This window comes from Octopus sinensis, linkage group LG28, assembly GCF_006345805.1.
Source record: "Octopus sinensis linkage group LG28, ASM634580v1, whole genome shotgun sequence".
Classification (NCBI taxonomy): Eukaryota; Metazoa; Mollusca; class Cephalopoda; order Octopoda; family Octopodidae; genus Octopus; species Octopus sinensis.
In genome coordinates, this window is record NC_043024.1 from 1,653,753 (window position 1) to 1,678,848 (window position 25,096).

General features: G+C 41.5%; 1 protein-coding gene across 1 annotated transcript in view; it reads right to left on the reverse strand.

Annotated features, from left to right (window-relative positions):
* Positions 1-9,615: 9,615 nt before the first annotated feature.
* The window catches only part of LOC115225775 (endoplasmic reticulum resident protein 44), a 56,364-nt gene continuing 40,883 nt past the window's right edge, over positions 9,616-25,096 (reverse strand). The window contains exons 12-13 of the mRNA XM_029796728.2: positions 24,891-24,999; positions 9,616-9,957 (exon numbers count right to left, since the gene is read on the reverse strand). Of these exons, the coding sequence (XP_029652588.1) occupies positions 9,838-9,957; positions 24,891-24,999 (229 nt within the window). The 3' untranslated portion in view covers positions 9,616-9,837. The remainder of the gene's footprint in view (positions 9,958-24,890; positions 25,000-25,096) is intronic.

Genomic DNA, 25,096 nt, shown 5'->3' on the forward strand with positions numbered 1-25,096 from the left:
CCGGTCCGGGAATCGAACTCACTGCCTCATGGTTGTGAGCCCGACGCTCTAACCACTGAGCCATGCGCCTTCACATACACCAATCTCAAGAAGTCTTCTAGTGAACGTGATCTGGGTATTATTGTAAACAGCGATCTACGTTGGACAAACCACATCTCTAAGATCGTCAAGAATGGTCGGTAAGGCCTTGGTCAGCAGAAGGTGAGAACGCTGGAAGCCAGATTAATAATAGGGATATGGGTGGTTCTGGTAAATCTTGTAAATGTAGAAACCTTAGATTATGTTCCATTGACGGATTCTGTCTGACTTCTAGTGGCTATATATAAATGCGTTGATAAAGAGGAAGGTAACTCGGATAGGTTTTATAGAGGCAGTACTGTCAATTCTTAGGCTAGGTATAGAACCCACATGAATTCGTTTTCGAACGAAAAATAACTCCACTACACTTGCTTATACATGGTTTAAAGAGGAATAAAAAAAGTTATTCTCGAGGGCCCCTTATTTTAGAGGTGATTTTAACAAGTGTAAGTTGTGTGTAAGGAAATCTCTTGCTGTCCTTAAATCCCTTGGGCCTAAAACATTAAATAAATTCACAGATGTGATTCCTTTTAGTAACCATAAGTTTTCTACTTTTCTGGAAGTATACAGAAGTAAAATTAAAAGTTGTAAATAATATTTAGTTTTACGGGGATTTGAAACCGGATCGTAAAATTTCCTATTATTAGCGGTCACCTGTATTTTAGCAACGAAATAGGGTTTTTTTTTTTGTGTGTGTTAGAAAATTTGGACTCGTCCTGCGATTGATTATTACCAATTTTAATTAGCCAGGTGGTGTTGAACGAACATGTTGTTGAGATTCATGTTCATCTTAATGAGTGAGTCATTGCCCCGAAATCGCCATTAATGTGTTTGACTTAATTTTGTGGAATTCTTTTTACTCATGGAGTCCAACCTGCCATGGTTTTTACTAATTGAACTTTTTGACGTATTTTGTTTGTTTAAGGTGAGTACGAACATTTTTTTAGTTTTATTTATATTTTTTTTGCATGACACGGTTTAGAATCGTTGGTCGATTGAATATACCTTCTTGATAGGCCGTTCTATATATTTGTAGTTTTATTCGCAAATATATTTTTTACCTTTAGTGTATTTTTTTTTATATACGTATACTTTATATGTTTAAGGGCCATGGTAGTATTTATATATGATCAAATGTTTGGAAGCATGGCGTTATATATATGAAGTCGTTGCCTCGAATTTGATGTTTGTTTTATGATCAATGTTTCTTTATCTCTGTCTCAATTACATTTGAGCACTTTTTTGCAATCTTATAAACCCTTTTGTCTCCATAGAAAGAGGCAAAACTATTTCTTGTCGCGCGTATGTGTGTGTATATATATCCTTCGAAACGTTTAGTAGATGAAACCTTAGCGACTGAAGAAGGGGATTTTTCGTTGTGCTTATTGTCCTGTATCTCTCTTTTTTTTGCTTGTCTTGTTCCTTGGTTTGTGTCTATGTGTTTCATCTCTCTATGTGTTCGACGTCTTTTTGGTGTCCTGTACACATATATGCGTGTATATGTACATGTAGAGGTAGGTACGTACATATATGTTTATATATATGCATATGTTCTATTTTATTAACATATATATATATATATATATATATATATATATATATGACGGATTTCTTTCACTTTCCTTCTACCAAATCCACTCACAAGGCTTTGGTCAGCCTAAGGTTATAGTAGAAGACACTTGCTCAAAGTGCCGCGCAGTGGAACTGAACCCGGAACCATGTGGTTGGGAAGCAAACGTTATACCCCAAAACCATCCCTTGCACCTATCATTGAAATACTTTTATCAACGTTTGACGATTAATAAACATTTCCGCAATGCATGACTTGACTGGATGAAAAGGAGCGTTTGACGTCTGCGCGATTTGATCTCGGTACGCAAATGGAGATAACTATACCCTACAAATTATCTACCCTGGTCATTGTCACCTACTCCGTGTGTGTGTGTGTGTGTGTGTGTGGTGTTGCTGTCCATAGTTACAAACTCGGAAGAACTAAAACGCTTTGTCTTTGAAGATGGCCTGCAAATTTTGGCAGAAGGTCAGCGGTCTTGGAGGAGGACTAAATCGATTAGATCGACTCCAGTGGTCATATTTTACCGATCCTGAAAATTTAAAGCGGTAAAGTCGACCTGGGCGGAATTTAAACGAAAGGACGAACAAAATGCCGCGAAGCCTTTCGCTCAGCGACTTCTCAACGCTTCTGTCATCTCGCCGTCTTATAATTGTCTTATATTCTTTTCTACTCTAAGCACAAGGACCTAAATTTTGGGGAATGGGGTCAGTCGATTATATCGACCCCAGTACGTAACTGGTACTTAAATTATCGACCCCGAAAGGATGAAAGGCAAAGTCGACCTCGGCGGGAGTGTCTTATAGTAATGTTCTGTGATATTGTCTGAGCAATCCATATGGAATGTGAATAAATTCCAAGGGAGGTAATTTCATTTAAAAATGGAATAGTATTCTAACAGTTCTCTCCCTTGCTGGCTTTTGGTTAGTCGAAGCGAAGGAATATATTTAATGGAGAGCAATTTTCCTCAACGACTTTTGATGATAATAATAATAATTCTGCCAGCTGGTCACTCTGCAGCATTTGTGTGAGGTTTTGTGACAACTGTTAAAATCGCTCTTCAACTTTTATAAGAGATGATAGGCAGAGGTGTGGGTGTGGTAAAAGCTTGCTTCCCAACCACATGGCTCTGGGTTCAGTCCCACTGCATGGAACCTTGAACAAGTGTCTTCTATTATAGCCTTGGGCCAATCGAAGCCATGGGAGTGGATTTAGTAGACAGAAACTGAAAGAAGCCAGTTGTGTATGTATATATATATATTATGTATGTATATATGTTTGTATGTATGTATGTATATTTGTATATATATATGTCTTCTACTGTAGCTTCAGGCCAACAAAAGGTTTGTGAATGGATTTGGTAGAAGGAAACTGAAAGAAGCCTGTTGTAAATGTGTGTGTGTATCTGTCTCCTAGATTGGTCAAGTTGTGATCATTGTACAAGCAGTGTAATTCATGCCCAAAATTCTACAAAACCATGTCTGGCCAATGAGGAAATACTTGCGTTGCTTTGGAAACGGGTGAGGGTCGGTAACAGGAAGGGCATCCAGCTGTAGAAAGCCTGCTTCGACAAACTCTGTCCAACCTATGCAACCGTGGAGATGTGGACACTCACTGAGGATAAGGATAACAAATTCAAATTCTGTCCATGTGTCAAGTTTTATAGGAAGCTTGTTCATCATTTTATTACGACATTCCTGTTGAAATACATTGCCTTTATTTGGATTAATTTTGGAAATAAGGAAGGATTCTTGTGATTTTGATGAACATGAAGATTTGATGGAAGAAAGTTTTCATTTTGATTGCTTGAAGTAAAGAAATTTTCATCACAGAACCAGGGACAGTCTTTGGTGGATTGACATCAGGAAGTTTCTGTCATAGAACCAGGAATGGGTTCAGGTGGGTTGGCATTAGAAGCTTGCTTCCCAACCACATGGTTCCAGGTTCAGTCCCACTGTGTGGCACCTTGGGCAAGTATCTGTTTCTTTATTACCCACAAGGGGCTAAACATAGAGGGGACAAATGGATTAAGTCGAGTACATTGACCCCAGTGCGTAACTGGTACTTAATTTATCAACCCCGAAAGGATGACAGGCAAAGTACGGCTATGCATTTCACCCACCCTGCTAATGGTTCTGCCAGCTTGCCACCTTTGCACCTTGAGCAAGTATCTTTTACTAAATGCCTGGGCCAACCAAAGCCTTGTGAGTGGACTTGGTAAATGGAAACTGAAAGAAGCCCATAGTGTATATGTGTGTGTCTTGTGTTCATCCACCCACCGCCACGTGACTGGTGTTGGTGTGTTTATGTCCCTGTAACTTAGCAATTCAGCAAAAAGAGAATGGCAGACAAGCTTGAAAAAATAAGTCCCAGGATCGATTCATTCAACAAAAAACAAGGTCGGAATCCAATGACTGCAACAATCAAGGCTCCAAAGCTTTTAAAAAACCACTTGAGATATTTGTGCTGTGTACAAAAAAAAAAAGGTACTATTTTTGAAAGAACTACACAGAAATGCTTTCCAAGTTTCAAGGACCAGGAAATTCAACTGAATAAACTCTCTGCGTTCCGGCCAACTTCTTCAGTTCAAGGAGAACCGATTGAACAAGCTCATCCACAAAAACCTGTACTGATCCGGAGGAAATGACTCAATGAATGAGATGCTATCGTAATACAATCATGGATCACTCTCACGCGACTGGCTGGTTTCATTATATTGTGGATTGAAAATACGGATAAAAGCAAATGGAAAAAATAAAACAAAACAAATGAATTTATTTGAGAACTCGTGCATTGATGCACAAATGTTACCATTACTGGCATTCCATTGATTACAAGGACAAGGGTTCCAAGCAACCCAATTCTCGGAAAAGCCTGCTTGTGAAATTGATAAGTGGCTGAGCACACCACAGACATGTGTATCCCTCTTAATATTCAAGAGGGTTGAAAAGTTCCTGGCTTTGGCTAAAAGAAAACATATGAGGATCAGTTGATTATGATTTTAGTCAACATATTCCCCTTCTTGGGTTCACATACTTATCACAGTGGTCTTTCAGTTTTTCTAAGCCCTGTAAAAGTACTTGGATGGTTCGGCCTCCAGCCTGGCCTTTTGCGATACCCTTAATACTGATAACTTTTCAGTACCCCTTCTGTGTGTGTGTGAGTGTAATATTTAAAAGGAGAATTCAGGTAGGTTCAACCATTTTAGAATAATAATACAACTTATACTCGGCCATAAAACCGGTGTATGCAAATTAAAATATATTTAATGTATCACTAAAATATTAAACATTTTCATCATCATCGTTTAACGTCTGCTTTCCATGCTAGCATGGGTTGGACGATTTTGACTGAGGGCTGGTGAACCAGATGGCTGCACCAGGCCCCAATCTGATCTGGCAGAGTTTCTACAGCTGGATGCCCTTCCTAATGCCAACCACTCTGAGAGTGTAGTGGGTGCTTTTATGCTGGTAACAATCACGCTCGAATGGTGCCTTTAACGTGCCACCGGCACGGAAGTCAGTTAGCCACTCTCACAACGATCACGCTCAAATGGTGCTCTTGGCACCCTACTAGCACGGGGCACAAATGCCAGTAAGGCGACGCTGGTAACGATAAAGATGCTAATATATTTTTTTTTTACCTCAGTATAGTTATTCTACCCATATGTCTATATTTTTATATATTTATGTATCTATAAACTTTTAACATTTTAAAATATTTTAATGAGTAATACATCATCATTTAACGTCCTCCTAGGCTGGCATGGGTTGGGCGGTTTGACTGAGGTCTGGCAAGCCAGAAGGCTGCACCAGGTTCCAATCGGATTTGACAAGATTTCTACAGCTGGATGCCCTTCCTAACGCCAACTACTCCAAGAGTACATTGGATGCTTTCTACGTGCCACCGGCATGGAACCAGTCAGGTGGCACTGGCACCGACTACACTCGAACGGTGCTTTTTACATGCCACCAGCACGGGACTAGTCAGGTGGCACAACCGGTTGTATGGCTGAGTTTGTTGTATTATTATTCCAAATTGTTGAACCTACCTGAATTCTCCTTTTAAATATAATATATAAATATCTAACATCTCTGGTTATCCACCTGACCACTTCACAGCACTAACTATATATGAAGCAAAAATATAACTAATATATATATATATATACATGAGAATTTTCTCAAAAGTTCTTGGCTTTGAATAAAAGAGAATACAGGAGGATTTGTTAATCATGATTTTATTCAACATATTCCCCTCCGCTCAGGTTCACACACTTGCTGCAGTGGTCCTTCAGTTTTTCTAAGGCCTGTAAAAGAACTTGGATGGTTGGGCCTCCAACCAGGCCTTTCACAATACCTTTAAAGCCAGGAACTTTTCGGCACCTCCTCATATATATATGTGTGTATGTATGTATGTATGTGTGTGTGTATGCATGTATGTGTATGTATGAATGTGTATGTGTGTATATATGTATGTGCATGCATATGTATGTATGTATGTATGTGCATGCATGCATGTATGTATATGTATGTATGTATATGCATGCATGCATGTATATATGTGTATGTATGTATGTATGTGTATGCATGTATGTGTGTGTATATATATGTGTATATGAGGTGGTGCTGGAAAGTTGTTTGGTTAAAAGAAAATACAAGAGGATCATTTAATCAGGATTTTATTCACCATATTCTCCCCCCCTCTCACATTCATTTCATGCCCTCATTGCAGTGGTTCTTCAGGTTTTTCTAAGCCCAGTAAAAGAACTCGGAAGGGTGGGGCTCCAGCCTGGCCTTTCGCTATACCCTCAAGTCCAGGAACTTTTTAGCATTCCTTCGTAGTTCTCAGGGCAATTCAGCATGATGTAGAATATGACAAGGCTGACCCCTTTGAAATTACCGGTACTCCCCATTGCTGGCTGAGTGAACCGGAGCAATATGAAACACGTGGCACTCCACCGGTTACGACGACGAGGGTTCCAGTTGATCCGATCAACGGAACAGCCTGCTCGTGACATTAGCATGCAAGTGGCTGAGTACTCCACAGACATGCGTACCCTCAATGCGACAAGGCTGGCCCCTTTGTAATTACAGGTACAGCACATTTTTGCCTGCTGAGTGGACTGGAGCAGTGAATCCTGAAAGAGAGGCTGAATCGACCTTGGTGGAATTTGAACTCACAACGTGAAGACAGTGAAAATGCTGGTACGCATTTCGTCCAGTGTGCTAACGATTCTGCCAGCTTGCCACCTTAATAATAATAATAATAATAATTTCTTTATTGCCCACAAGGGGCTAAACATAGAGGGGACAAACAAGGACAGACAAAGGAATTAAGTTGATTACATTGATCCCCAATACGTAACTGGTACTTATTTAATAAAAAAGATGGGCTACAGCAAACATTCTGCTCAATACCACAGGTTTACTTGTCAGTTGTTTGACCGTAACCAGTTGAGCATGTCCCTTAGGGGCTGAAGATATGTGCATCTTTGATCACGAGTAGAAGTAGTGGGGGAGCATCATAGCCATGTGTTGAGAGGGATTCTTTAGGGTTTGAATAAATCTCTTCAGGAAATATGAGTTTTGTTCATCCTTAAAACAACCCTTATTCAGGGACCTTTTGAGCAGGATGGGCTACTCGACCTGAAGAAAATTCTAACTGGGCCCCACCTGCAAGACCATGTGCCGTTTATCTTGATATGAGATCACCATGTCACACACATATGATTGTGATATATGTGCTTGGTGTACCCTTATCAGAGGGGTAGTCATGATGGGTATACTGGGCTTTGTATACTTGTACTCCAATGTCTCTTTGATGGCATGTGCTGCTCTCTAATAATAATAATTTTTGCAAATTTGGACAGAAGGTCAGTAATTTTTTAGGGAGAGGATTAAATTGACCTCTGTGACCAACTGCCACTTTATTTCATTGACCTCAAAATGATGAAAGGCGAAGTCAACCATGGCAGAATTTGAACTCTCAACATCAAGACAGACAAAATGCTTCTAAGCATTTTGCCTGGTGTGCTAACGATTCTGCGAGCTCGGCAATGGTTGGCACAAGGACAAGTTTGGGGGAGAGAGTAAGTTGATTACATCAACCCCCAGTACTCAACTGGTACTTATTTTATTGACCCTGAAAGGATGAAAAGCTGAGCCAACCCTGGCAGAATTTGAACTCGGGACAGATAGCCAGAAAAAGTGCTGCAAAGAAATTTGTCCAGCATGCTAAAGATTCTGGCCAGCTCGCCGCTTAATAATGATAATAATCCTTTCTACTATAGGTACAAGGCCTGAAATTTGGGGGATGGGGACTTGTTGATGACATTGACCCCAGTGTGTAACTGGTACTTAATTTATCAATCCCAAAAGGAGGAAAGGCAAAGTCAACCTCAGCAGACGAAATACTTATTTCTTTACTGCCCACAAGGGGCTAAACACAGAAGGACAGACAAACGGATTAAGTCGATTATATCGACCCCAGTGCATAACTGGTACTTATTTAATCGCCCCCCGAAAGGCAAAGTCAACCTCGGCTGAATTTGAACTCAAAACGTAACAGCAGACAAAATACTGCTAAGCATTTGCACCTGACATGTTAACGATTCTGCCAATACACCACCTTGAAAAGAATAATAACAGAAGAAGAAGAATAAAGATGCAAATGGAAGAAGAAGAAGATTTTTATGCAAGAATCTTAACACTTGATCCAACATCATCCAAACATGTCATTCTTTGATTTGGTTTGGGGTCAGAAGGAAGAGAAAGCAGGAAGGAAGAGAGTGGAGTGTCTTGGCCAAAGGCCCCTTCGTCAGGACACACCTGTCAGTGCACACCTGCCCTACGTTCTCACTTCGGGACCTTTCACCTCATCTTTTGAACCTTTCAATGTAAAAAAAAAAAAAAAAAAAATAATAATAATAATAAAGAGCTGAATAGAAGGAAATGTGTGTGTAGAGAGAGAGAGAAAGAGGGACAGACAAACAGAGAGAGAGAGAGAGAGAGAGAGAGAAGCCGGGGAAAGAATGTTAAATAAAAGAGAAAAGTTCTTGGTCTCAATTTTTTTTTATTTGAGGGGAGGGGGAATGTACATGTTTGTGGGTGAATGTGCATATGATTGCATGTGTGTGTGTGTGTGACTGGATGTGCATGCATGTATATGTCTATGTGCGTGTGTACATATATATATATATACACGTCTTTATATGTGTGTGTGTGTGTATGTATGTATATATACATGTCTTTATGTGTGTATGTATGTATATATACATGTCTTTATGTGTGTGTGTGTGTATATATATATACATACACACACACACTTATGCATGTGTGTGTATGCAAATGCATGTATGTATATATATATATATATATATATATATATGCTTCAGTTGAATGGGGTTAAAGCATGGTCTAATTTTTTCATGGGTTTTTTTATTCCTGTATTTAAAAATCTGTTTACAATAAAGTGTGTTAAACATAAAAAAAATATTCAATAACGTTCATAAAATTCATCAGATTTCAAAATGCATTTAACTGACAGCTGAGTTCTTCTCTCGATTAAACACATTTTGAAATCTAATGATTACAACGAACGTATAAAAGCACTAATTGAACTTTATGAATATTACTAAATATTGTTTGTTTTAATGTTTAACACACTTTAACATTGTAAAAAATTTTTTTCCAAACTACAGTAATAGAAAAAGTGAAAAAACCAGACCATGTTTTAACTTTATTCAACACCCATTTACACAAATTTGGAAAATATGTATATATATATACACACACACATATATATATCCCAATTTATATATCATTATGTGTGCATGTATGTATGTATGTATATATATATATATATACACACACACATTAAATATATACATACATATGTACACACACATATATATATATACATATATACACACACGCATCATACATCCATACATATATTCTCACTTGTTCATAAAATCATCTGGTTTTATTTCTGATCCATAAGAGACAGACAATACACAAAAACATTCATAATGAAAAAAAAAGAAAAAAAAAGTCTTTTTTTTTTTCGAGAACTGTGGGTAGAGGGGGGTGGGGAAGATGTAAAAAAAAAAAATTAAATTTAAAATTAAAAAAAATTCCTAAATGAAATTTGAGAGAGTTCCAGCCTGATGGTGGCTGTTTCATCTCCTAGAGTTCGTCTCTCACAAGTGTGTAACGGTTACGTGATGGTTTTAACTTCTTAAATGTCGACTCTGGCGGACTAGTGGGTTGTTTGGCATCCTGGTCGTTGTTTGTCATCACTTTGGTCTGAAACAAGAGAAAGAAAAACACCAAAATGAATTAATCACAAAGGATGCGAGAGAGAGAGAGAGAAATAGGTTGGATGGGTCTTCCAATTCTAACTTTTCATTTGGGTTTTACATGGAAATATATGTAAAGAAAATACATAAGATCAGGTAATCCCCTCACTGACCCCTATTTTGTCATTGAAACAGTATTTGACAGGGTGGAAAGAAGGAAGGAAAGAAAGAGAGGGAGGGAGGAAAGAAGGAAAGAAAGAAAGAGAGGGAGGGAGAAAAGAAGGAAGGAAAGAAAGAAAGAGGGAGGGAGGAAAGAAAGGAAGGGAGGAAAGAAAGAGAAGGAAGGTAAGTAAGAAGGAAAGAAAGAGGGGAAGGGAGGGAAGAAGGAAAGAAATGTGAGGGAGTGAGGAAAGAAGGAAGGAAAGAAAGAGAGGGAGGGAGGAGAGAAGGAAGGTAAGTAAGAAGGAAAAAAAGAGAGGGAGGGAGGAAAGAAGAAAGGTAAGTAAGAAGGAAAAAAAGAGAGGGAGGGAGGAAAGAAAGAAAGAGAGGGAGGGAGGAAAGAAGGAAGGTAAGTAAGAAGGAAAGAAAGAGAGGGAGGGAGGAAAGAAAGAAAGAGAGGGAGGGGGAAAGACGGAGGTAAGAAAGAGAGGGGAGGGAGGAAAGAAGGAAGAAAGAAATAAAGAAAGAGAGGGAGGGAGAAAAGAAGGAAGGAAAGAAAGAGAGGGAGGGAAGAAGGAAGGTAAGTAAGAAGGAAAGAAAGAGAGGGAGGGAGAAAAGGAAGGAAATAAGAAAGAGAGGGAGGGAGAAAAGAAGGAAGGAAATAAGAAAGGGAGGGAGGGAGAAAAGAAGGAAGGAAATAAAGAAAGAGAGGGAGGGAGGAAAGACGGAAGGTAAGTAAGAAGGAAAGAAAGAGGGAGGGAGGAAAGAAGGAAGGAAAGAAAGAGAGGGAGGGAGAAAGAAGGAAGGTAAGTAAGAAGGAAAGAAAGAGAGGAAGGGAGAAAAGAAGGAAGGAAATAAAGAAAGAGAGGGAGGGAGGAAAGAAGGAAGGTAAGTAAGAAGGAAAGAAAAAGAGGTAGGGAGAAAAGAAGGAAGGAGGAAATAAAGAAAAGAGGGAGGGAGGAAGAAAGAAAGAAAGAGAGGAGGGAGGAAAGAAGGAAAGAAGAAAGAAAGAGAGGGAGGGAGAAAAGAAGGAAGGAAATAGAGAAGGAGGGAGGAAAGGACGGAAAAGAAAGAGAGGGAGGGGAAGAAAGAAGGAAGGTAAGTAAGAAGGAAAGAAGAGAGAGGAGGGAGGGAAGGGAGGAAGGAAAGAAGAAGGAAGAAGAAGAAGAAAGAGAGGGAGGGAGAAAAGGAAGAAAGAAAGAGAGAGGGAGGGAGGAAAGAAGGAAGGTAAGTAAGAAGGAAAGAAGAAAGAAAGGGCGGAAGGAAGGTAAGTAAGAAGGAAAGAAAGAGAGGGAGGGAGGAAGGAAAGAAAGAAAGAGAAAGAGGGAGCAAAGAAGGAAGGTAAGTAAGGAAAGAAAGGGAGGAAGGAAGGTAAGTAAGAAGGAAAGAAAGAGAGGGAGGGAGAAAAGGAAGAAAGAAAGAAGGAGAGAGGGGGGGGAAGAAGAAAGGTAAGTAAGAAGGAAAGAAAGAGGGAGGGAGAAGGAAGGGAGTAAGAAAGAAGGGAAGAGAGGGAGGAGGAAAGAGGAAGGAAAAAGAAATAAAGAAAGAGAGGGAGGGAGGAAAGAAGGAAGAAAGAGGGAGAGAGGGAGGAAAGAAGGAAGAAAGAAAGAGAGGGAGGGAGAAAAGGAAGGAAATAAGAAAGAGAGGGAGGAGAAAGGAAAGAAAGAAGGAGAAGGAGAAAAAAGAAGGAAGGAAAAAGAAAGAAGGGAGGAGAGAGAAAAAGAAGGAAGGAGAGAAAGAAGGAAGGAAATAAAGAGAGGGAGGGAGGAAAGACGGAAGGTAAGTAAGAGGAAAGAAGAGAGGGAGGGAGAAAAGGAAGGAAATAAACAAAGAGAGGGAGGGAGGAAAGAAGGGAGGGAGGAAAGAAGGAAGGTAAGTAAGAAGGAAAGAAAAAGAGGTAGGGAGGAAAGAAGGAGGAAATAAAGAAAAAGAGGGAGGGAGGAAAGAAGGAAGGTAAGTAAGAAGGAAAGAAAGAGAGGGAGGGAGAAAAAGAAAGAAATAAAGAAAGAGAGGGAGGGAGGAAAGAAGGAAGGTAAGTAAGGAAAGAAAGAAAGGGAGGAAGGAGGTAAGTAGAAGGAAAGAAAGAGAGGGAGGGAAGAAGGAAGAAGAAGAGAAGAGGAAGGGAGGAAAGAAGGAAAGAAGAAAGGGAGGAAGGAAGGTAAGTAAGGAAGGAAAGAAAGAGGGAGGGAGAAAAGGAAAGAAAGAGAGAGGGAGGGAGGAAAGAAGGAAGGAAGGTAAGAAGGAAAGAAAGAAAGGGAGGGGAGGAGGAAAGACGGAAGAAAGAGAGGGAGGGAGGAAAGAGGAAGGAAGAGAGAAGAAGAGAAGGAAGGAAGAAAGAGAGGAAGGAAGGAAGAAGGAAGGGAGGAAAGAAAGAGAGGGAGTGAGGAAAGAAGGAAAGAAAGAGAGGGAGGGAGGAAAGAAGGAAAGAAGGAAGGAAATAAAGAAAAGAGGGAGGGAGGAGGAAAGAAGGAAGGTAAGTAAGAAGGAGAGAGAGGGAGGGAGAAGGAAAGAAAGAAAGAGAAAGAGGGAGGAGGAGAAAGAAGGAAGGTAAGTAAGAAGGGAAGAAGAGAGGGAGGGAGGAGGAAAGAAAGAGAGGAGTGAGGAAAGAAGGAGGTAAGTAAGAAGGAAAGAAGAGAGGGAGGGAGAAAAGAAGGAAGGAAATAAAGAAAGAGAGGGAGGGAGGAAAGAAGGAAGGTAAGTAAGAAGGAAAGAGAGGGAGGGAGAAAAGGAAAGAAAGAAAGAGAAAGAGGGAGGGAGGGAGGAAAGAAGGAAGGTAAGTAAGGAAAGAAAGGGAGGAAGGAAGGTAAGTAAGAAGGAAAGAAAGAGAGGGATGGAGGAAAGAAGGAAGGTAAGTAAGAAGGAAAGAAAGAGAGGGAGGGAGAAAAGGAAAGAAAGAAAGAGAGAGAGAGGGAGGAGAGAGGAGAGAAGGAGGTAAGTAAGAAGGAAAGAAAAAGTGGGAGGGAGGAGAGAGAAGGAAGGTAAGTTAGAAACAGAGGGAGGGAGAAAAGAAGGAAGGAAAGAAATAAAGAAAGAGAGGGAGGGAGAAAAGAAGGAAGGAAGAAATAAAGAAAGAGAGGGAGGGAGGAAAGAAGGAAGGAAAGAAAGAGAGGGAGGGAGGGAGGAAAGAAGGAAGGTAAGTAAGAAGGAAAGAAAGAGAGGGAGGGAGGGAGAAAAGAAGGAAATAAGAAAGAGAGGGAGGGAGAGAAAAGGAAGAAATAAAAAAGAGAGGGAGGGAGGAAAGAAGGAGGTAAGTAAGAAGGAAAGAAAGAGGGAGGGGGGAAGAAGGAAGGAAAGAAGAGAGGGAGGGAGGAAAGAAGGAAGGAAAGAAAGAGAGGAGGGAGGAAAGAAGGAAGGTAAGTAAGAAGGAAAGAAAGAGAGGGAGGGAGGAAAGAAGAAGGAAATAAAGAAAAAGAGGGAGGGAGGAAAGAAGGAAGGTAAGTAAGAGAAGAAGGAAGGAAATAAAGAAAGAAAGAGGAGGAAGAGGAAAAAGGAAGGAAGTAAGAAGAAGAAAAGAAGAGAGAGAGGGAGGGAGGAAGAAGAAAGAAGGAAATAAGAAAGAGAGGGAGGGAGAAAAGGAAGGAAATAAGAAGAGAGGGAGGGAGGAAAGACGGAAGGAAGTAAGAAGGAAAGAAGAGAGGGAGGAAGGAAAGAAGGAAGGAAAGAAAGAGAGGGAGGGAGGAAAGAAGGAAGGAAAGAAAGAGAGGGAGGGAGGAGGAAAGAAGGAAGGTAAGTAGAAGGAAAGAAAGAAAGAGGGAGGGAGGAAAGAAGGAAGGAAGAGAAGGAAGTAAGAAGAAAGAAATAAAGAGAGGGAGGGAGGAAAGAAAGAGAGGGAGGAAAGAGAAGGAAGGTAAGTAAGAAGGAAAGAAAGAAAGGGAGGGAGGAGAGAAGGAAGGTAAGTAAGAAGGAAAGAAAGAGAGGGAGGGAGGAAAGAAGGAAGGAAAGAGGGAGTGAGGAAAGGAAGGAAAGAGAGGGAGGGAGGAAAGAAGGAAAGAAATGTGAAGGAGTGAGGAAAGAAGGAAGGAAAGAAAGAGGGAGGGAGGAGAGAAGGAAGGTAAGTAAGAAGGAAAGAAAGAAGGAAGGTAAGTAAGAAGGTAAGTAAGAAGGAAAGAAAGAAAGAGGGAGGGAGAGAGGAAAGAGAGGGAGGGAGGAAAGAGAAGGAAGGTAAGTAAGAAGGAAAGAAAAAGAGGGAGGGAGAGAGGAAAGAAAGAGAGGGAGGGAGGAAGGAAGGAAAGAGAAGGAAGGTAAGTAAGAAGGAAAGAAAGAAAGGGAGGGAGGAAAGAAGGAAGGAAAGAAAGAGAGGGAGGGAGGTAAGTTAAAAGGAAAGAAAGATAGGGAGGGAGGTAGGAAAGAAGGAAAGAAAGAAATAAAGAGAGGGAGGGTGGAAAGAAGGAAGGAAAGAAAGAGAGGGAGGGAGGAAAGAGAAGGAAGGTAAGTAAGAAGGAAAGAAAGAAAGAGGGAGGGAGGAAAGAAAGTGAGGGAGGGAGGGAGAAAAGAAGGAAGGAAAGAAAGAGAGGGAGGGAGGAAAGAGAAGGAAGGTAAGTTAAAAGGAAAGAAAGAGAGGGAGGGAGGGAGGAAAGAAGGAAGGTAAGTAAGAAGGAAAGAAAGACGGAGGGAGGAAAGAAGGAAGGTAAGTAAGAAGGAAAGAAAGAGAGGGAGGGAAAGAAGGAAAGAAAGAAAGGGAGGAAGGAAGGAAGGTAAGTAAGAAGGAAAGAGAGGCAGGGAGAAAAGGAAAGAAAGAGAGAGGGAGGGAGGAAAGAAGGAAGGTAAGTAAGAAGGAAAGAAAGAAAGGGAGGGAGGAAAGACGGAAAGAAAGAGAGGGAGGGAGGAAAGAAGGAAGGTAAGTAAGAAGGGAAGAAAGAGGGAGGGAGGAAAGAAAGAGAGGGAGTGAGGAAAGAAGGAAGGTAAGTAAGAAGGAAAGAAAGAGAGGGAGGGAGAAAAGAAGGAAGGAAATAAAGAGAGGGAGGGAGGAAAGAAGGAAGGTAAGTAAGGAAAGAAAGGGAGGAAGGAAGGTAAGTAAGAAGGAAAGAAAGAGAGGGATGGAGGAAAGAAGGAAGGTAAGTAAGAAGGAAAGAAAGAGAGGGAGGGAGAAAAGGAAAGAAAGAAAGAGAGAGAGGGAGGGAGGAAAGAAGGAAGGTAAGTAAGAAGAAAAGAAAGAGTGGGAGGGAGGAGAGAAGGAAGGAAGGTAAGTAAGAAAGAGAGGGAGGGAGAAAAGAAGGAAGGAAAGAAATAAAGAAAGAGAGGGAGGGAGAAAGAAGGAAGGAAAGAAAGAGAGGGAGGGAGGGAGGAAAGAAGGAAGGTAAGTAAGAAGGAAAGAAAGAGAGGGAGGGAGAAAAGGAAGGAAATAAGAAAGAGAGGAGGGAGAAAAGAAGGAAGGAATAAAAAGAGAGGGAGGAGGAAAAGAAGGAAGGAAATAAGAAAGAGAGGGGGGAGGGAGGAGGAAGGAAAAGGAAAGACGGAAGGAAGGAGAAGGAAGGAAAGAGAGGGAGGGAGGAAAGAAGGAAGGAAAGAAAGAGAGGGAGGGAGGAAAGAAGGAAGGTAAGTAAGAAGGAAAGAAAGAGAGGGAGGGAGAAAAGAAGGAAGGAAATAAAGAAAGAGAGGGAGGGAGGAAAGAAGGAAGGTAAGTAAGAAGGAAAGAAAAAGAGGTAGGGAGAAAAGAAGGAAGGAAAGAAAGAAAAAGAGGGAGGGAGGAAAGAAGGAAGGTAAGTAAGAAGGAAAGAAAGAGAGGGAAGAAGGAAAGAAATAAAGAAAGAGAAGGAGGGAGGGGAAGAGGAAAAGAGGAAGAAAGAGAGGGAGGGAGGAAAGAAGGAAGGTAAAATGAAGGAAAGAAAGAGAGGGAGGGAGGAAAGAAGGAGGTAAGGTAAGTAAGAAGGAAAGAAAGAGAGGGAGGAGAAAAGGAAGAAAGAAAGAGAAGAGAGGGAAGGGAGGGAGGAAGGAAAAGAAGGAAGGTAAGAAGAGAAAGAAAGAAAGGGCGAAGGAAGGTAAGTAAGAAGGAAAGAAAGAGAGGGAGGGAGAAAAGGAAGAAGAAAGAGAAAGAGAGAGGGAGAGGAGAAGGAAAGAAGGAAGGAAGGTAAGTAAGGAGAAGAAAGGAGGAAGGAAGGTAAGTAAAAGAAAGAAAGAGGGATGGAGGAAAGAAGGAAGGTAAGTAAGAAGGAAAGAAAGAGGGAGGGAGAGAAAAGGAAAGAAAGAAAGAGAGGGAGGGGGAGGAAAGAAGAAAGAAAAGGTAAGAAGGAAAGAAAGAGTGGGAGGGAGGAGAGAAGGAAGGTAAGTAAGAAAGAGAGGGAGGGGAAAAGAAGGAAGGAAGAATAAAGAAAGAGAGGGGAGGGAGGAAGAAGGAAGGAAGAAAGACGAGAGGGAGGAAAGAAGGAAGGTAAGTAAGAAGGAAAGAAAGAGAGGGAGGGAGAAAAGGAAGGAAATAAAAAGAGAGGGGAGGGAGAAAGAAGGAAGGAATAAGAAAGAGAGAGAGGGAGGGAGAAAAGAAGGAAGGAAATAAGAAAGAGAGGGAGGGAGAAAAGAAGGAAGGAAATAAAGAGAGGGAGGGAGGAAAGACGGAAGGTAAGTAAGAAGAAAGAAGAGAGGGAGGGAGAAAAGGAAGGAAATAAAAAAGAGGTAGGGAGGAAAAGAGGGGAGGAAAGGAAGGTAAGTAAGAAGGAAGAAAAAGAGGTAGGGAGAAAGAGAAGGAAATAAAGAAAAGAGGAGGGAGAAAAGGAAGGTAAGTAAGAAGAAAGAAGAGAGGGAGGGAGAAAAGAAAGAAATAAAGAAAGAGAGGAGGGAGGAAAGAAGGAAGTAAGTAAGGAAAGAAAGAAAGGGAGGAAGGAAGTAAGTAAGAAGGAAAGAAAGAGAGGAGGGAAAGAAGGAAAGAAGAAAGAGAGAGAAGGGAGGAAAGAAGGAAAGAAGGAGAAGGAAGGTAAGTAAGAGAAGAAGAGAGGGAGGGAGAAAGGAAAAAAAAGAAAGGGAGGGAGAAAAGGAAGGTAAGAAGAAGGAAAGAAGGAAGGGAGGAGGAAAGACGGAAAGAAAGAGAGGGAGGGAGGAAGAAGGAAGGTAAGTAAGAAGGAAGAAGAGAGGAGGGAGGAAAGAAAGAGGGAGTGAGGAAAGAAGAAAGAAAGAAGAGGGAGAAAAGAAGGAAGAAAAAAGAAAGAGGGAGGGAGGAAAGAAGGAAGGTAGTAAGGAGGAAAGAGAGGGAGGGAGAAAAGGAAAGAAGAAAGAGAAAGAGGGAGGGAGGGAGAGAGGAGGTAAGTAAGAAGGGAGAAAGAGAGGGAGGGAGGAAGAAAGAGAGGGAGTGAGGAAAGAAGGAAGGTAAGTAGAAGAAAGAAGAGAGGGAGGGAGAAAGAAGAAGGAAATAATAAAGAAAGAGAGGGAGGGAGGAAAGAAGAAGGTAAGTAAGAAGGAAAGAGAGGGAGGGAGAAAAGGAAAGAAAGAAAGAGAAAGAGGAGGGAGGGAGGAAGGAAGGAAGGTAAGTAAGGAAGAAGGAGGAAGGAAGGTAAGTAAGAGGAAAAAGAGAGGATGGAGGAAAGAAGGAAGGTAAGTAAGAAGAAGAAAGAGAGGGAGGGAGAAAAGGAAAGAAAGAAAGAGAGAGAGAGGGAGGAGAAGGAAGGTAAGTAAGAAGGAAAAAAAAGTGGGAGGGAGGAGAGAAGGAAGGTAAGTTAGAAACAGAGGGAGGGAGAAAGAAGGAAGGAGAAATAAAGAAGAGAGGGAGGGAGAAAAGAAGGAAGGAAAGAAATAAGAAACGAGAGGAGGGAGGAAAGAAGAAGGAAAGAAAGAGGGAGGGAGGGAGGAAAGAAGGAAGGTAAGTAAGAAGGAAAGAAAGAGAGGGAGGGAGGGAGAAAGAAGAATAAGAAGAGAGGGAGGAGAAAAATGAAGAAATAAGAAAGAGGGAGGAGGAAGACGGAAGGTAAGTAAAAAGGAAAGAAAGAGGGAGGAGGAAGAGGAAGGAAGGAAGAGAGGGGAGGGAGGAAAGAAGAAGGAAAGAAGAGAGGAGGGAGGAAAGAAGGAAGGTAAGAAGGAAAGAAGAGAGGGAGGGAGAAAAGAAGGAAGAAATAAAGAAAAAGAGGGAGGGAGGAGAAAAGAAGGAAGGTAAGTAAGGAAAGAAAGAAAGGGAGGAAGGAGGTAAGTAGAAGGAAAGAAAGAGAGGGAGGGAAGAAGGAAGAAGAAGAGAAGAGGAAGGGAGGAAAGAAGGAAAGAAGAAAGGGAGGAAGGAAGGTAAGTAAGGAAGGAAAGAAAGAGGGAGGGAGAAAAGGAAAGAAAGAGAGAGGGAGGGAGGAAAGAAGGAAGGAAGGTAAGAAGGAAAGAAAGAAAGGGAGGGGAGGAGGAAAGACGGAAGAAAGAGAGGGAGGGAGGAAAGAGGAAGGAAGAGAGAAGAAGAGAAGGAAGGAAGAAAGAGAGGAAGGAAGGAAGAAGGAAGGGAGGAAAGAAAGAGAGGGAGTGAGGAAAGAAGGAAAGAAAGAGAGGGAGGGAGGAAAGAAGGAAAGAAGGAAGGAAATAAAGAAAAGAGGGAGGGAGGAGGAAAGAAGGAAGGTAAGTAAGAAGGAGAGAGAGGGAGGGAGAAGGAAAGAAAGAAAGAGAAAGAGGGAGGAGGAGAAAGAAGGAAGGTAAGTAAGAAGGGAAGAAGAGAGGGAGGGAGGAGGAAAGAAAGAGAGGAGTGAGGAAAGAAGGAGGTAAGTAAGAAGGAAAGAAGAGAGGGAGGGAGAAAAGAAGGAAGGAAATAAAGAAAGAGAGGGAGGGAGGAAAGAAGGAAGGTAAGTAAGAAGGAAAGAGAGGGAGGGAGAAAAGGAAAGAAAGAAAGAGAAAGAGGGAGGGAGGGAGGAAAGAAGGAAGGTAAGTAAGGAAAGAAAGGGAGGAAGGAAGGTAAGTAAGAAGGAAAGAAAGAGAGAGATGGAGGAAAGAAGGAAGGTAAGTAAGAAGGAAAGAAAGAGAGGGAGGGAGAAAAGGAAAGAAAGAAAGAGAGAGAGAGGGAGGAGAGAGGAGAGAAGGAGGTAAGTAAGAAGGAAAGAAAAAGTGGGAGGGAGGAGAGAAGGAAGGTAAGTTAGAAACAGAGGGAGGGAGAAAAGAAGGAAGGAAAGAAATAAAGAAAGAGAGGGAGGGAGAAAAGAAGGAAGGAAAGAAATAAAGAAAGAGAGGGAGGGAGGAAAGAAGGAAGGAAAGAAAGAGAGGGAGGGAGGGAGGAAAGAAGGAAGGTAAGTAAGAAGGAAAGAAAGAGAGGGAGGGAGGGAGAAAAGAAGGAAATAAGAAAGAGAGGGAGGGAGAAAAGGAAGAAATAAAAAAGAGAGGGAGGGAGGAAAGAAGGAGGTAAGTAAGAAGGAAAGAAAGAGGGAGGGGGGAAGAAGGAAGGAAAGAAAGAGAGGGAGGGAGGAAAGAAGGAAGGAAAGAAAGAGAGGGAGGGAGGAAAGAAGGAAGGTAAGTAAGAAGGAAAGAAAGAGAGGGAGGGAGGAAAGAAGAAGGAAATAAAGAAAAAGAGGGAGGGAGGAAAGAAGGAAGGTAAGTAAGAGAAGAAGGAAGGAAATAAAGAAAGAAAGAGGAGGAAGAGGAAAAAGGAAGGAAGTAAGAAGAAGAAAAGAAGAGAGAGAGGGAGGGAGGAAGAAGAAAGAAGGAAATAAGAAAGAGAGGGAGGGAGAAAAGGAAGGAAATAAGAAGAGAGGGAGGGAGGAAAGACGGAAGGAAGTAAGAAGGAAAGAAGAGAGGGAGGAAGGAAAGAAGGAAGGAAAGAAAGAGAGGGAGGGAGGAAAGAAGGAAGGAAAGAAAGAGAGGGAGGGAGGAGGAAAGAAGGAAGGTAAGTAGAAGGAAAGAAAGAAAGAGAGGGAGGGAGAAAAGAAGGAAGGAAATAAAGAAAAGAGGAGGGAGGAGGAAAGAAGGAAGGTAAGTAAGAAGGCAAAAAGAAGGAAGGAAAAAGAAAGAGAAGGAAGGAGGAAAGAAGGAAGGTAAGTAAAAAGGAAAGAAAGAGAGGGAGGGAGAAAAGAAGGAAGGAAATAAAGAAAGAGAAGGAGGGAGGAAAGACGGAAAGAAAGAGAGGGAGGGAGGAAAGAAGGAAGGTAAGTAAGAAGGAAAGAAAGAGAGGGAGGGAGAAAAGGAAAGAAAGAAAGAGAGAGGGAGGGAGGAAAGAAGGAAGGTAAGTAAGAAGGAAAGAAAGAAAGGGCGGAAGGAAGGTAAGTAAGAAGGAAAGAAAGAGAGGGAGGGAGAAAAGGAAAGAAAGAAAGAGAAAGAGGGAGGGAGGGAGGAAAGAAGGAAGGTAAGTAAGGAAAGAAAGGGAGGAATGAAGGTAAGTAAGAAGGAAAGAAAGATGGATGGAGGAAAGAAGGAAGGTAAGTTAGAAGGAAAGAAAGAGAGGGAGGGAGAAAAGGAAAGAAAGAAAGAGAGAGAGGGAGGGAGGAAAGAAGAAAGGTAAGTAAGAAGGAAAGAAAGAGTGGGAGGGAGGAGAGAAGGAAGGTAAGTAAGAAAGAGAGGGAGTGAGAAAAGAAGGAAGGAAAGAAATAAAGAAAGAGAGGGAGGGAAGAAGGAAGGAAGAAGAGGAGGGAGGAGGAAAGAAGGAAGGAAGAAAGAGAGGGAGTGAGGAAGAAGGAGGTAAGGTAAGAAGGAAAGAAAGAGAGGGAGGGAGAAAAGGAAGGAAATAAAGAAAGAGAGGAGAGAGGAAAGAAGGAAGGTAAGTAAGAAGGAAAGAAAAAGAGGTAGGGAGAAAAGAAGGAAGGAAATAAAGAAAAAAGAGGGAGGGAGGAAGAAGGAAGGTAAGTAAGAAGGAAAGAAAGAGAGGGAGGGAGGAAAGAAAAGAGAGGGAGGAAAGAAGGAAAGAAAGAAAGAGAGAGAGGGAGGGAGGAAAGAAGGAAAGAAAGAAAGGGGGAAGGAAGGTAAGTAAGAAGGAAAGAAAGAGAGGGAGGAGGAAAGAAGAAGGTAAGTAAGAAGGAAGAAAGGGAGGGAGGAAAGACGGAAAGAAGAAGGGAGGGAGGAAGAAGAAAGTAAGTAAGAAGGGAAGAAAGAGGGAGGGAGGAAGAAGAAAAGAAAGAGAGGGAGGGAGAAAAGAAGGAAGAAATAAAGAAAGAGAGGGAGGGAGGAAAGAAGGAAGGTAAGTAAGAAGGAAGAGGGGAGGGAAAAAGGAAAGAAAGAAAGAGAAAGAGGGAGGAGGGAGGAAAGAAGGAAGGTAAGTAAGGAAAGAAAGGGAGGAAGGAAGGTAAGTAGAGGAAGAAAGAAAGAGAGATGGAGGAAAGAAGGAAGGTAAGTAAGAAGGAAAGAAAGAGAGGGAGGGAGAAAAGGAAAGAAAGAAGAGAGAGAGAGAGGGAGGAAAGAAGGAAGGTAAGTAAGAAGGAAAGAAAGAGTGGGAGGGAGGAGAGAAGGAAGGTAAGTTAGAAAGAGAGGGAGGGAGAAAAGAAGGAAGGAAAGAAATAAAGAAAGAGAGGGAGGGAGAAAGAAGGAAGGAAAAAATAAAGAAAGAAGAGGGAGGGAGGAAAGAAGGAAGGAAAGAAAGAGAGGGGAGGGAGGAAAAAGGAAGGTAAGTAAGAAGGAAAGAAAGAGAAGGAGGGAGAGAAAAAGAAGGAAATAAGAAGAGAGGGAGGGAGAAAAGGAAGGAAATAAAGAAAGAGAGGGAGGGAGGAAAGAGGAGGTAAAAGAAGGAAAGAAAGGAGGAGGGAGGAAAGAAGGAAGGAAAGAAAGAGAGAGGGAGGAAAGAAGGAAGGAAAGAAAGAGAGGGAGGGAGAAAGAAGGAAGGAATAAAGAAAGAGAGGGAGGGAGGAAAGAAGGAAGGTAAGTAAGAAGGAAAGAAAAAGAGGTAGGGAGAAAAGAAGGAAGGAAATAAAGAAAAAGAGGGAGGGAGGAAAGAAGGAAGGTAAGTAAGAAGGAAAGAAAGAGAGGGAGGGAGGAAAGAAGGAAGGAAATAAAGAAAGAGAAGGAGGGAGGAAAGAAGGAAGGTAAGTAAAAAGGAAAGAAAGAGAGGGAGGGAGAAAAGAAGGAAGGAAATAAAGAAAGAGAAGGAGGGAGGAAAGACGGAAAGAAAGAGAGGGAGGGAGGAAAGAAGGAAGGTAAGTAAGAAGGAAAGAAAGAGAGGGAGGGAGAAAAGGAAAGAAAGAAAGAGAGAGGGAGGGAGGAAAGAAGGAAGGTAAGTAAGAAGGAAGGAAAAAGGGCGGAAGGAAGGTAAGTAAGAAGGAAAGAAAGAGAGGGAGGGAGAAAAGGAAAGAAAGAAAGAGAGGAGGGAGGGAGGAAAAGAAGTAAGTAAGGAAAGAAGGGAGGAAGAAGGTAAGTAGAAGAAAAGAAAGATGGATGAGGAAAGAAGGAAGGTAAGTTAGAAGGAAAGAAAGAGAGGGAGGGAGAAAAGGAAAGAAAGAAAGAGAGAGAGGGAGGGAGGAAAGAAGAAAGGTAGTAAGAAGAAAGAAAGAGTGGGAGGGAGGAGAGAAAAGGTAAGTAAGAAAGAGAGGGAGTGAGAAAAGAAGGAAGGAAGAGAGGAAGGAGGAAAGAAGGAAGGAAAGAAAGAAGGGAGGGAGGGAGAAAGAAGGAAGGTAAGTAAAAAGGAAAGAAGAGAGGGGGGAGAAAAGGAAGGAAATAAGAAGAGAGGGAGGGAGAAAAGGAAGGAAATAAGAAAGAAGAGGAGGAAAAAGAAGGAAGGATAAAGAAAGAGAGGGGGGAGGAAAGACGGAAGGTAAGTAAGAGAAAGAAAGAGAGGGGAGGGAGGAAAGAAGGAAGGAAAGAAAGAGAGGGAGGGAGAAAGAAGGAAGGAAAGAAAAAGAGGGAGGGAGAAGAGGAAGGTAAGTAAGAAGGAAAAAAGAGGGAGGGAGAAAAGAAGGAAGGAAATAAAGAAAGAGAGGGAGGGAGGAAAGAAGGAAGGTAAGTAAGAAGAAAGAAAAAGAGGTGGGAGAAAAAAGAAGGAAGGAAATAAAGAAAAAGAGGGAGGGAGGAAAGAAGGAAGGTAAGTAAGAAGGAAAGAAAGAAGGGAGGAGGAAGAAGGAAGGAAATAAAGAAAGAGAGGAGGGAGGAAAGAGGAAGGTAAGTAAGAAGAAAGAAAGAGAGGAGGGAGAAAAGAGGAAGGAAATAAGAAGAGAAGGAGGGAGGATAGACGGAAAGAAAGAGAGGGAGGGAGAAAGAAGGAAGGTAAGTAAGAAGGAAAAAAAGAGAGGAGGGGAAAAGAAGGAAAAAAGAGGGAGGGAGAAAAGAAAGAAAGAACGAGAGAGGGAGGGAGGAAAGAAGGAAGGTAAGTAAGGAAAGAAAGAAAGGGAGGAAGGAAGGTAAGTAAGAAGGAAAGAATGAGAGGGAGGGAGAAAAGGAAAGAAAGAAAGAGAGAGAGGGAGGGAGGAAAGAAGGAAGGTAAGTAAGAAGGAAAGAAAATGAGGGAGGGAGAAAAGGAAAGAAAGAAAGAGAGAGAGGGAGGGAGGAAAGAAGGAAGGTAAGTAAGAAGGAAAGAAAGAAAGGGAGGAAGGTAAGTAAGAAGGAAAGAAAGAGAGGGAGGGAGGAAAGAAGGAAGGTAAGTAAGAAGGAAAGAAAGAGAGGGAGGGATAAAAGGAAAGAAAGAGAGAGAGGGATGGAGGAAAGAAGGAAGGTAAGTAAGAAGGAAAGAAAGAGTGGGAGGGAGGAGAGAAGGAAGGTAAGTAAGAAAGAGAGGGAGGGAGAAAAGAAGGAAGGAAATAAAGAAAGAGAGGGAGGGAGGAAAGAAGGAAGGTAAGTAAGAAGGAAAGAAAAAGTGGGAGGGAGGAGAGAAGGAAGGTAATAAAAAAGAGGAGGGAGAAAGAAGAAGGAAAAAAATAAAGAAAGAGAGGGAGGGAGGAAAGTAGGAAGGCAAGTAAGAAGGAGAGGGAGGGAGGAGAGAAGGAAGGTAAGAAAGAGGGAGGGAGGAAAGAGAATTAAGGTAAGTAAGAAGGAAAGAAAGAGAGGGAGGGAGGAAAGAAGGAAGGTAAGTAAGAAGGAAATAAAGAAAGAAAGGAAGAAGTGAAGAAAGAAAGGGGAAAGAAAGAAAGAGATAAAGACAGAAAGAAGGAAAAAAGAAAGAGGGAAATAAATGAAGAAGGAAGGAAATAAAGAGAGAAGGGAAGAAATAAAGGAAAGAAAGAAATGAAGAAAGATAAAAAAAGAAAGAGATAAAGTAAAGAGGGAAAGAAACAAGGACAGAGGGAAATAAATAAAGAAAAGAAAGAGAGAAGGAAATAAAGAGATAAAGACAAGAAACAGGGAAAGAAGGAAGGAATGAAAGAACGAAGGGAAGAAATAAAGGACAGAAAGAGGGAAAGAGATAAAGATGGAAGAAAGAAGGAAGGAAAGATAGATAGAGGGAAAGAAATACAGAAATAAAGAAAGAAAGAGGGAAGGAAATAAACAAAGAGATAAAGAAGGAAAGAAAGAGTGAAGGACGGGAAGAAAGAAAGATGGAAATAAATAAAGAAAAGAGGGATGGAAAGAGATAAAGAGAGAGAAAGAAAGAACGAAGGGAAGAAAGAGGTAAAGAAAAGAAAGGGAAAGAAAGAGATAAAGATAGATAGAAAGAGGGAAGGAAAGAAAAAAGAAAAGAAGGAAAAAAAGAAAGAAAGAGATAAAGAAAAAGGAAAGAAAGAGATAAAAAAAAGGAAAGAAAGAGGGAAAAAGGAAATAAATAAGGAAAGAAAGAGATAAAGAAAAAAAGAGGGAAATAAGGAAAGAAAGAAATGAAGAAAGAGGGAAAGGAAGAAAGAGAGAAAGAGTGAGAGAAAGAGACAGAGAGAGAAAGGGAAAAAAGAGAGAGAGAAAGAGAAAGAGGGTGATGGCGAGAGAAAGAGAGAGTGTGAGTGAAAGAAAGAAAGTGTACGTGTGTGTGAGAAAGAGAGCAAGAGAGAGGGGGTGACTTACATCATCTGTAATCTGTGGAGGTTCAGTTGGGTCTGGCCCATGGTGGAATTCACGATGAAGCTTGCCAGAATGGAGATCATCAATGAACTGTTTCAATAAAGCAGATTTTCTGAAACAAACAACAACAACAGAAACATTAGCAGAACAATGCTGAGATGGGGACCTGACAATGGAAGGCGGGGAGCTGGGGAGACACGTTGGCACGT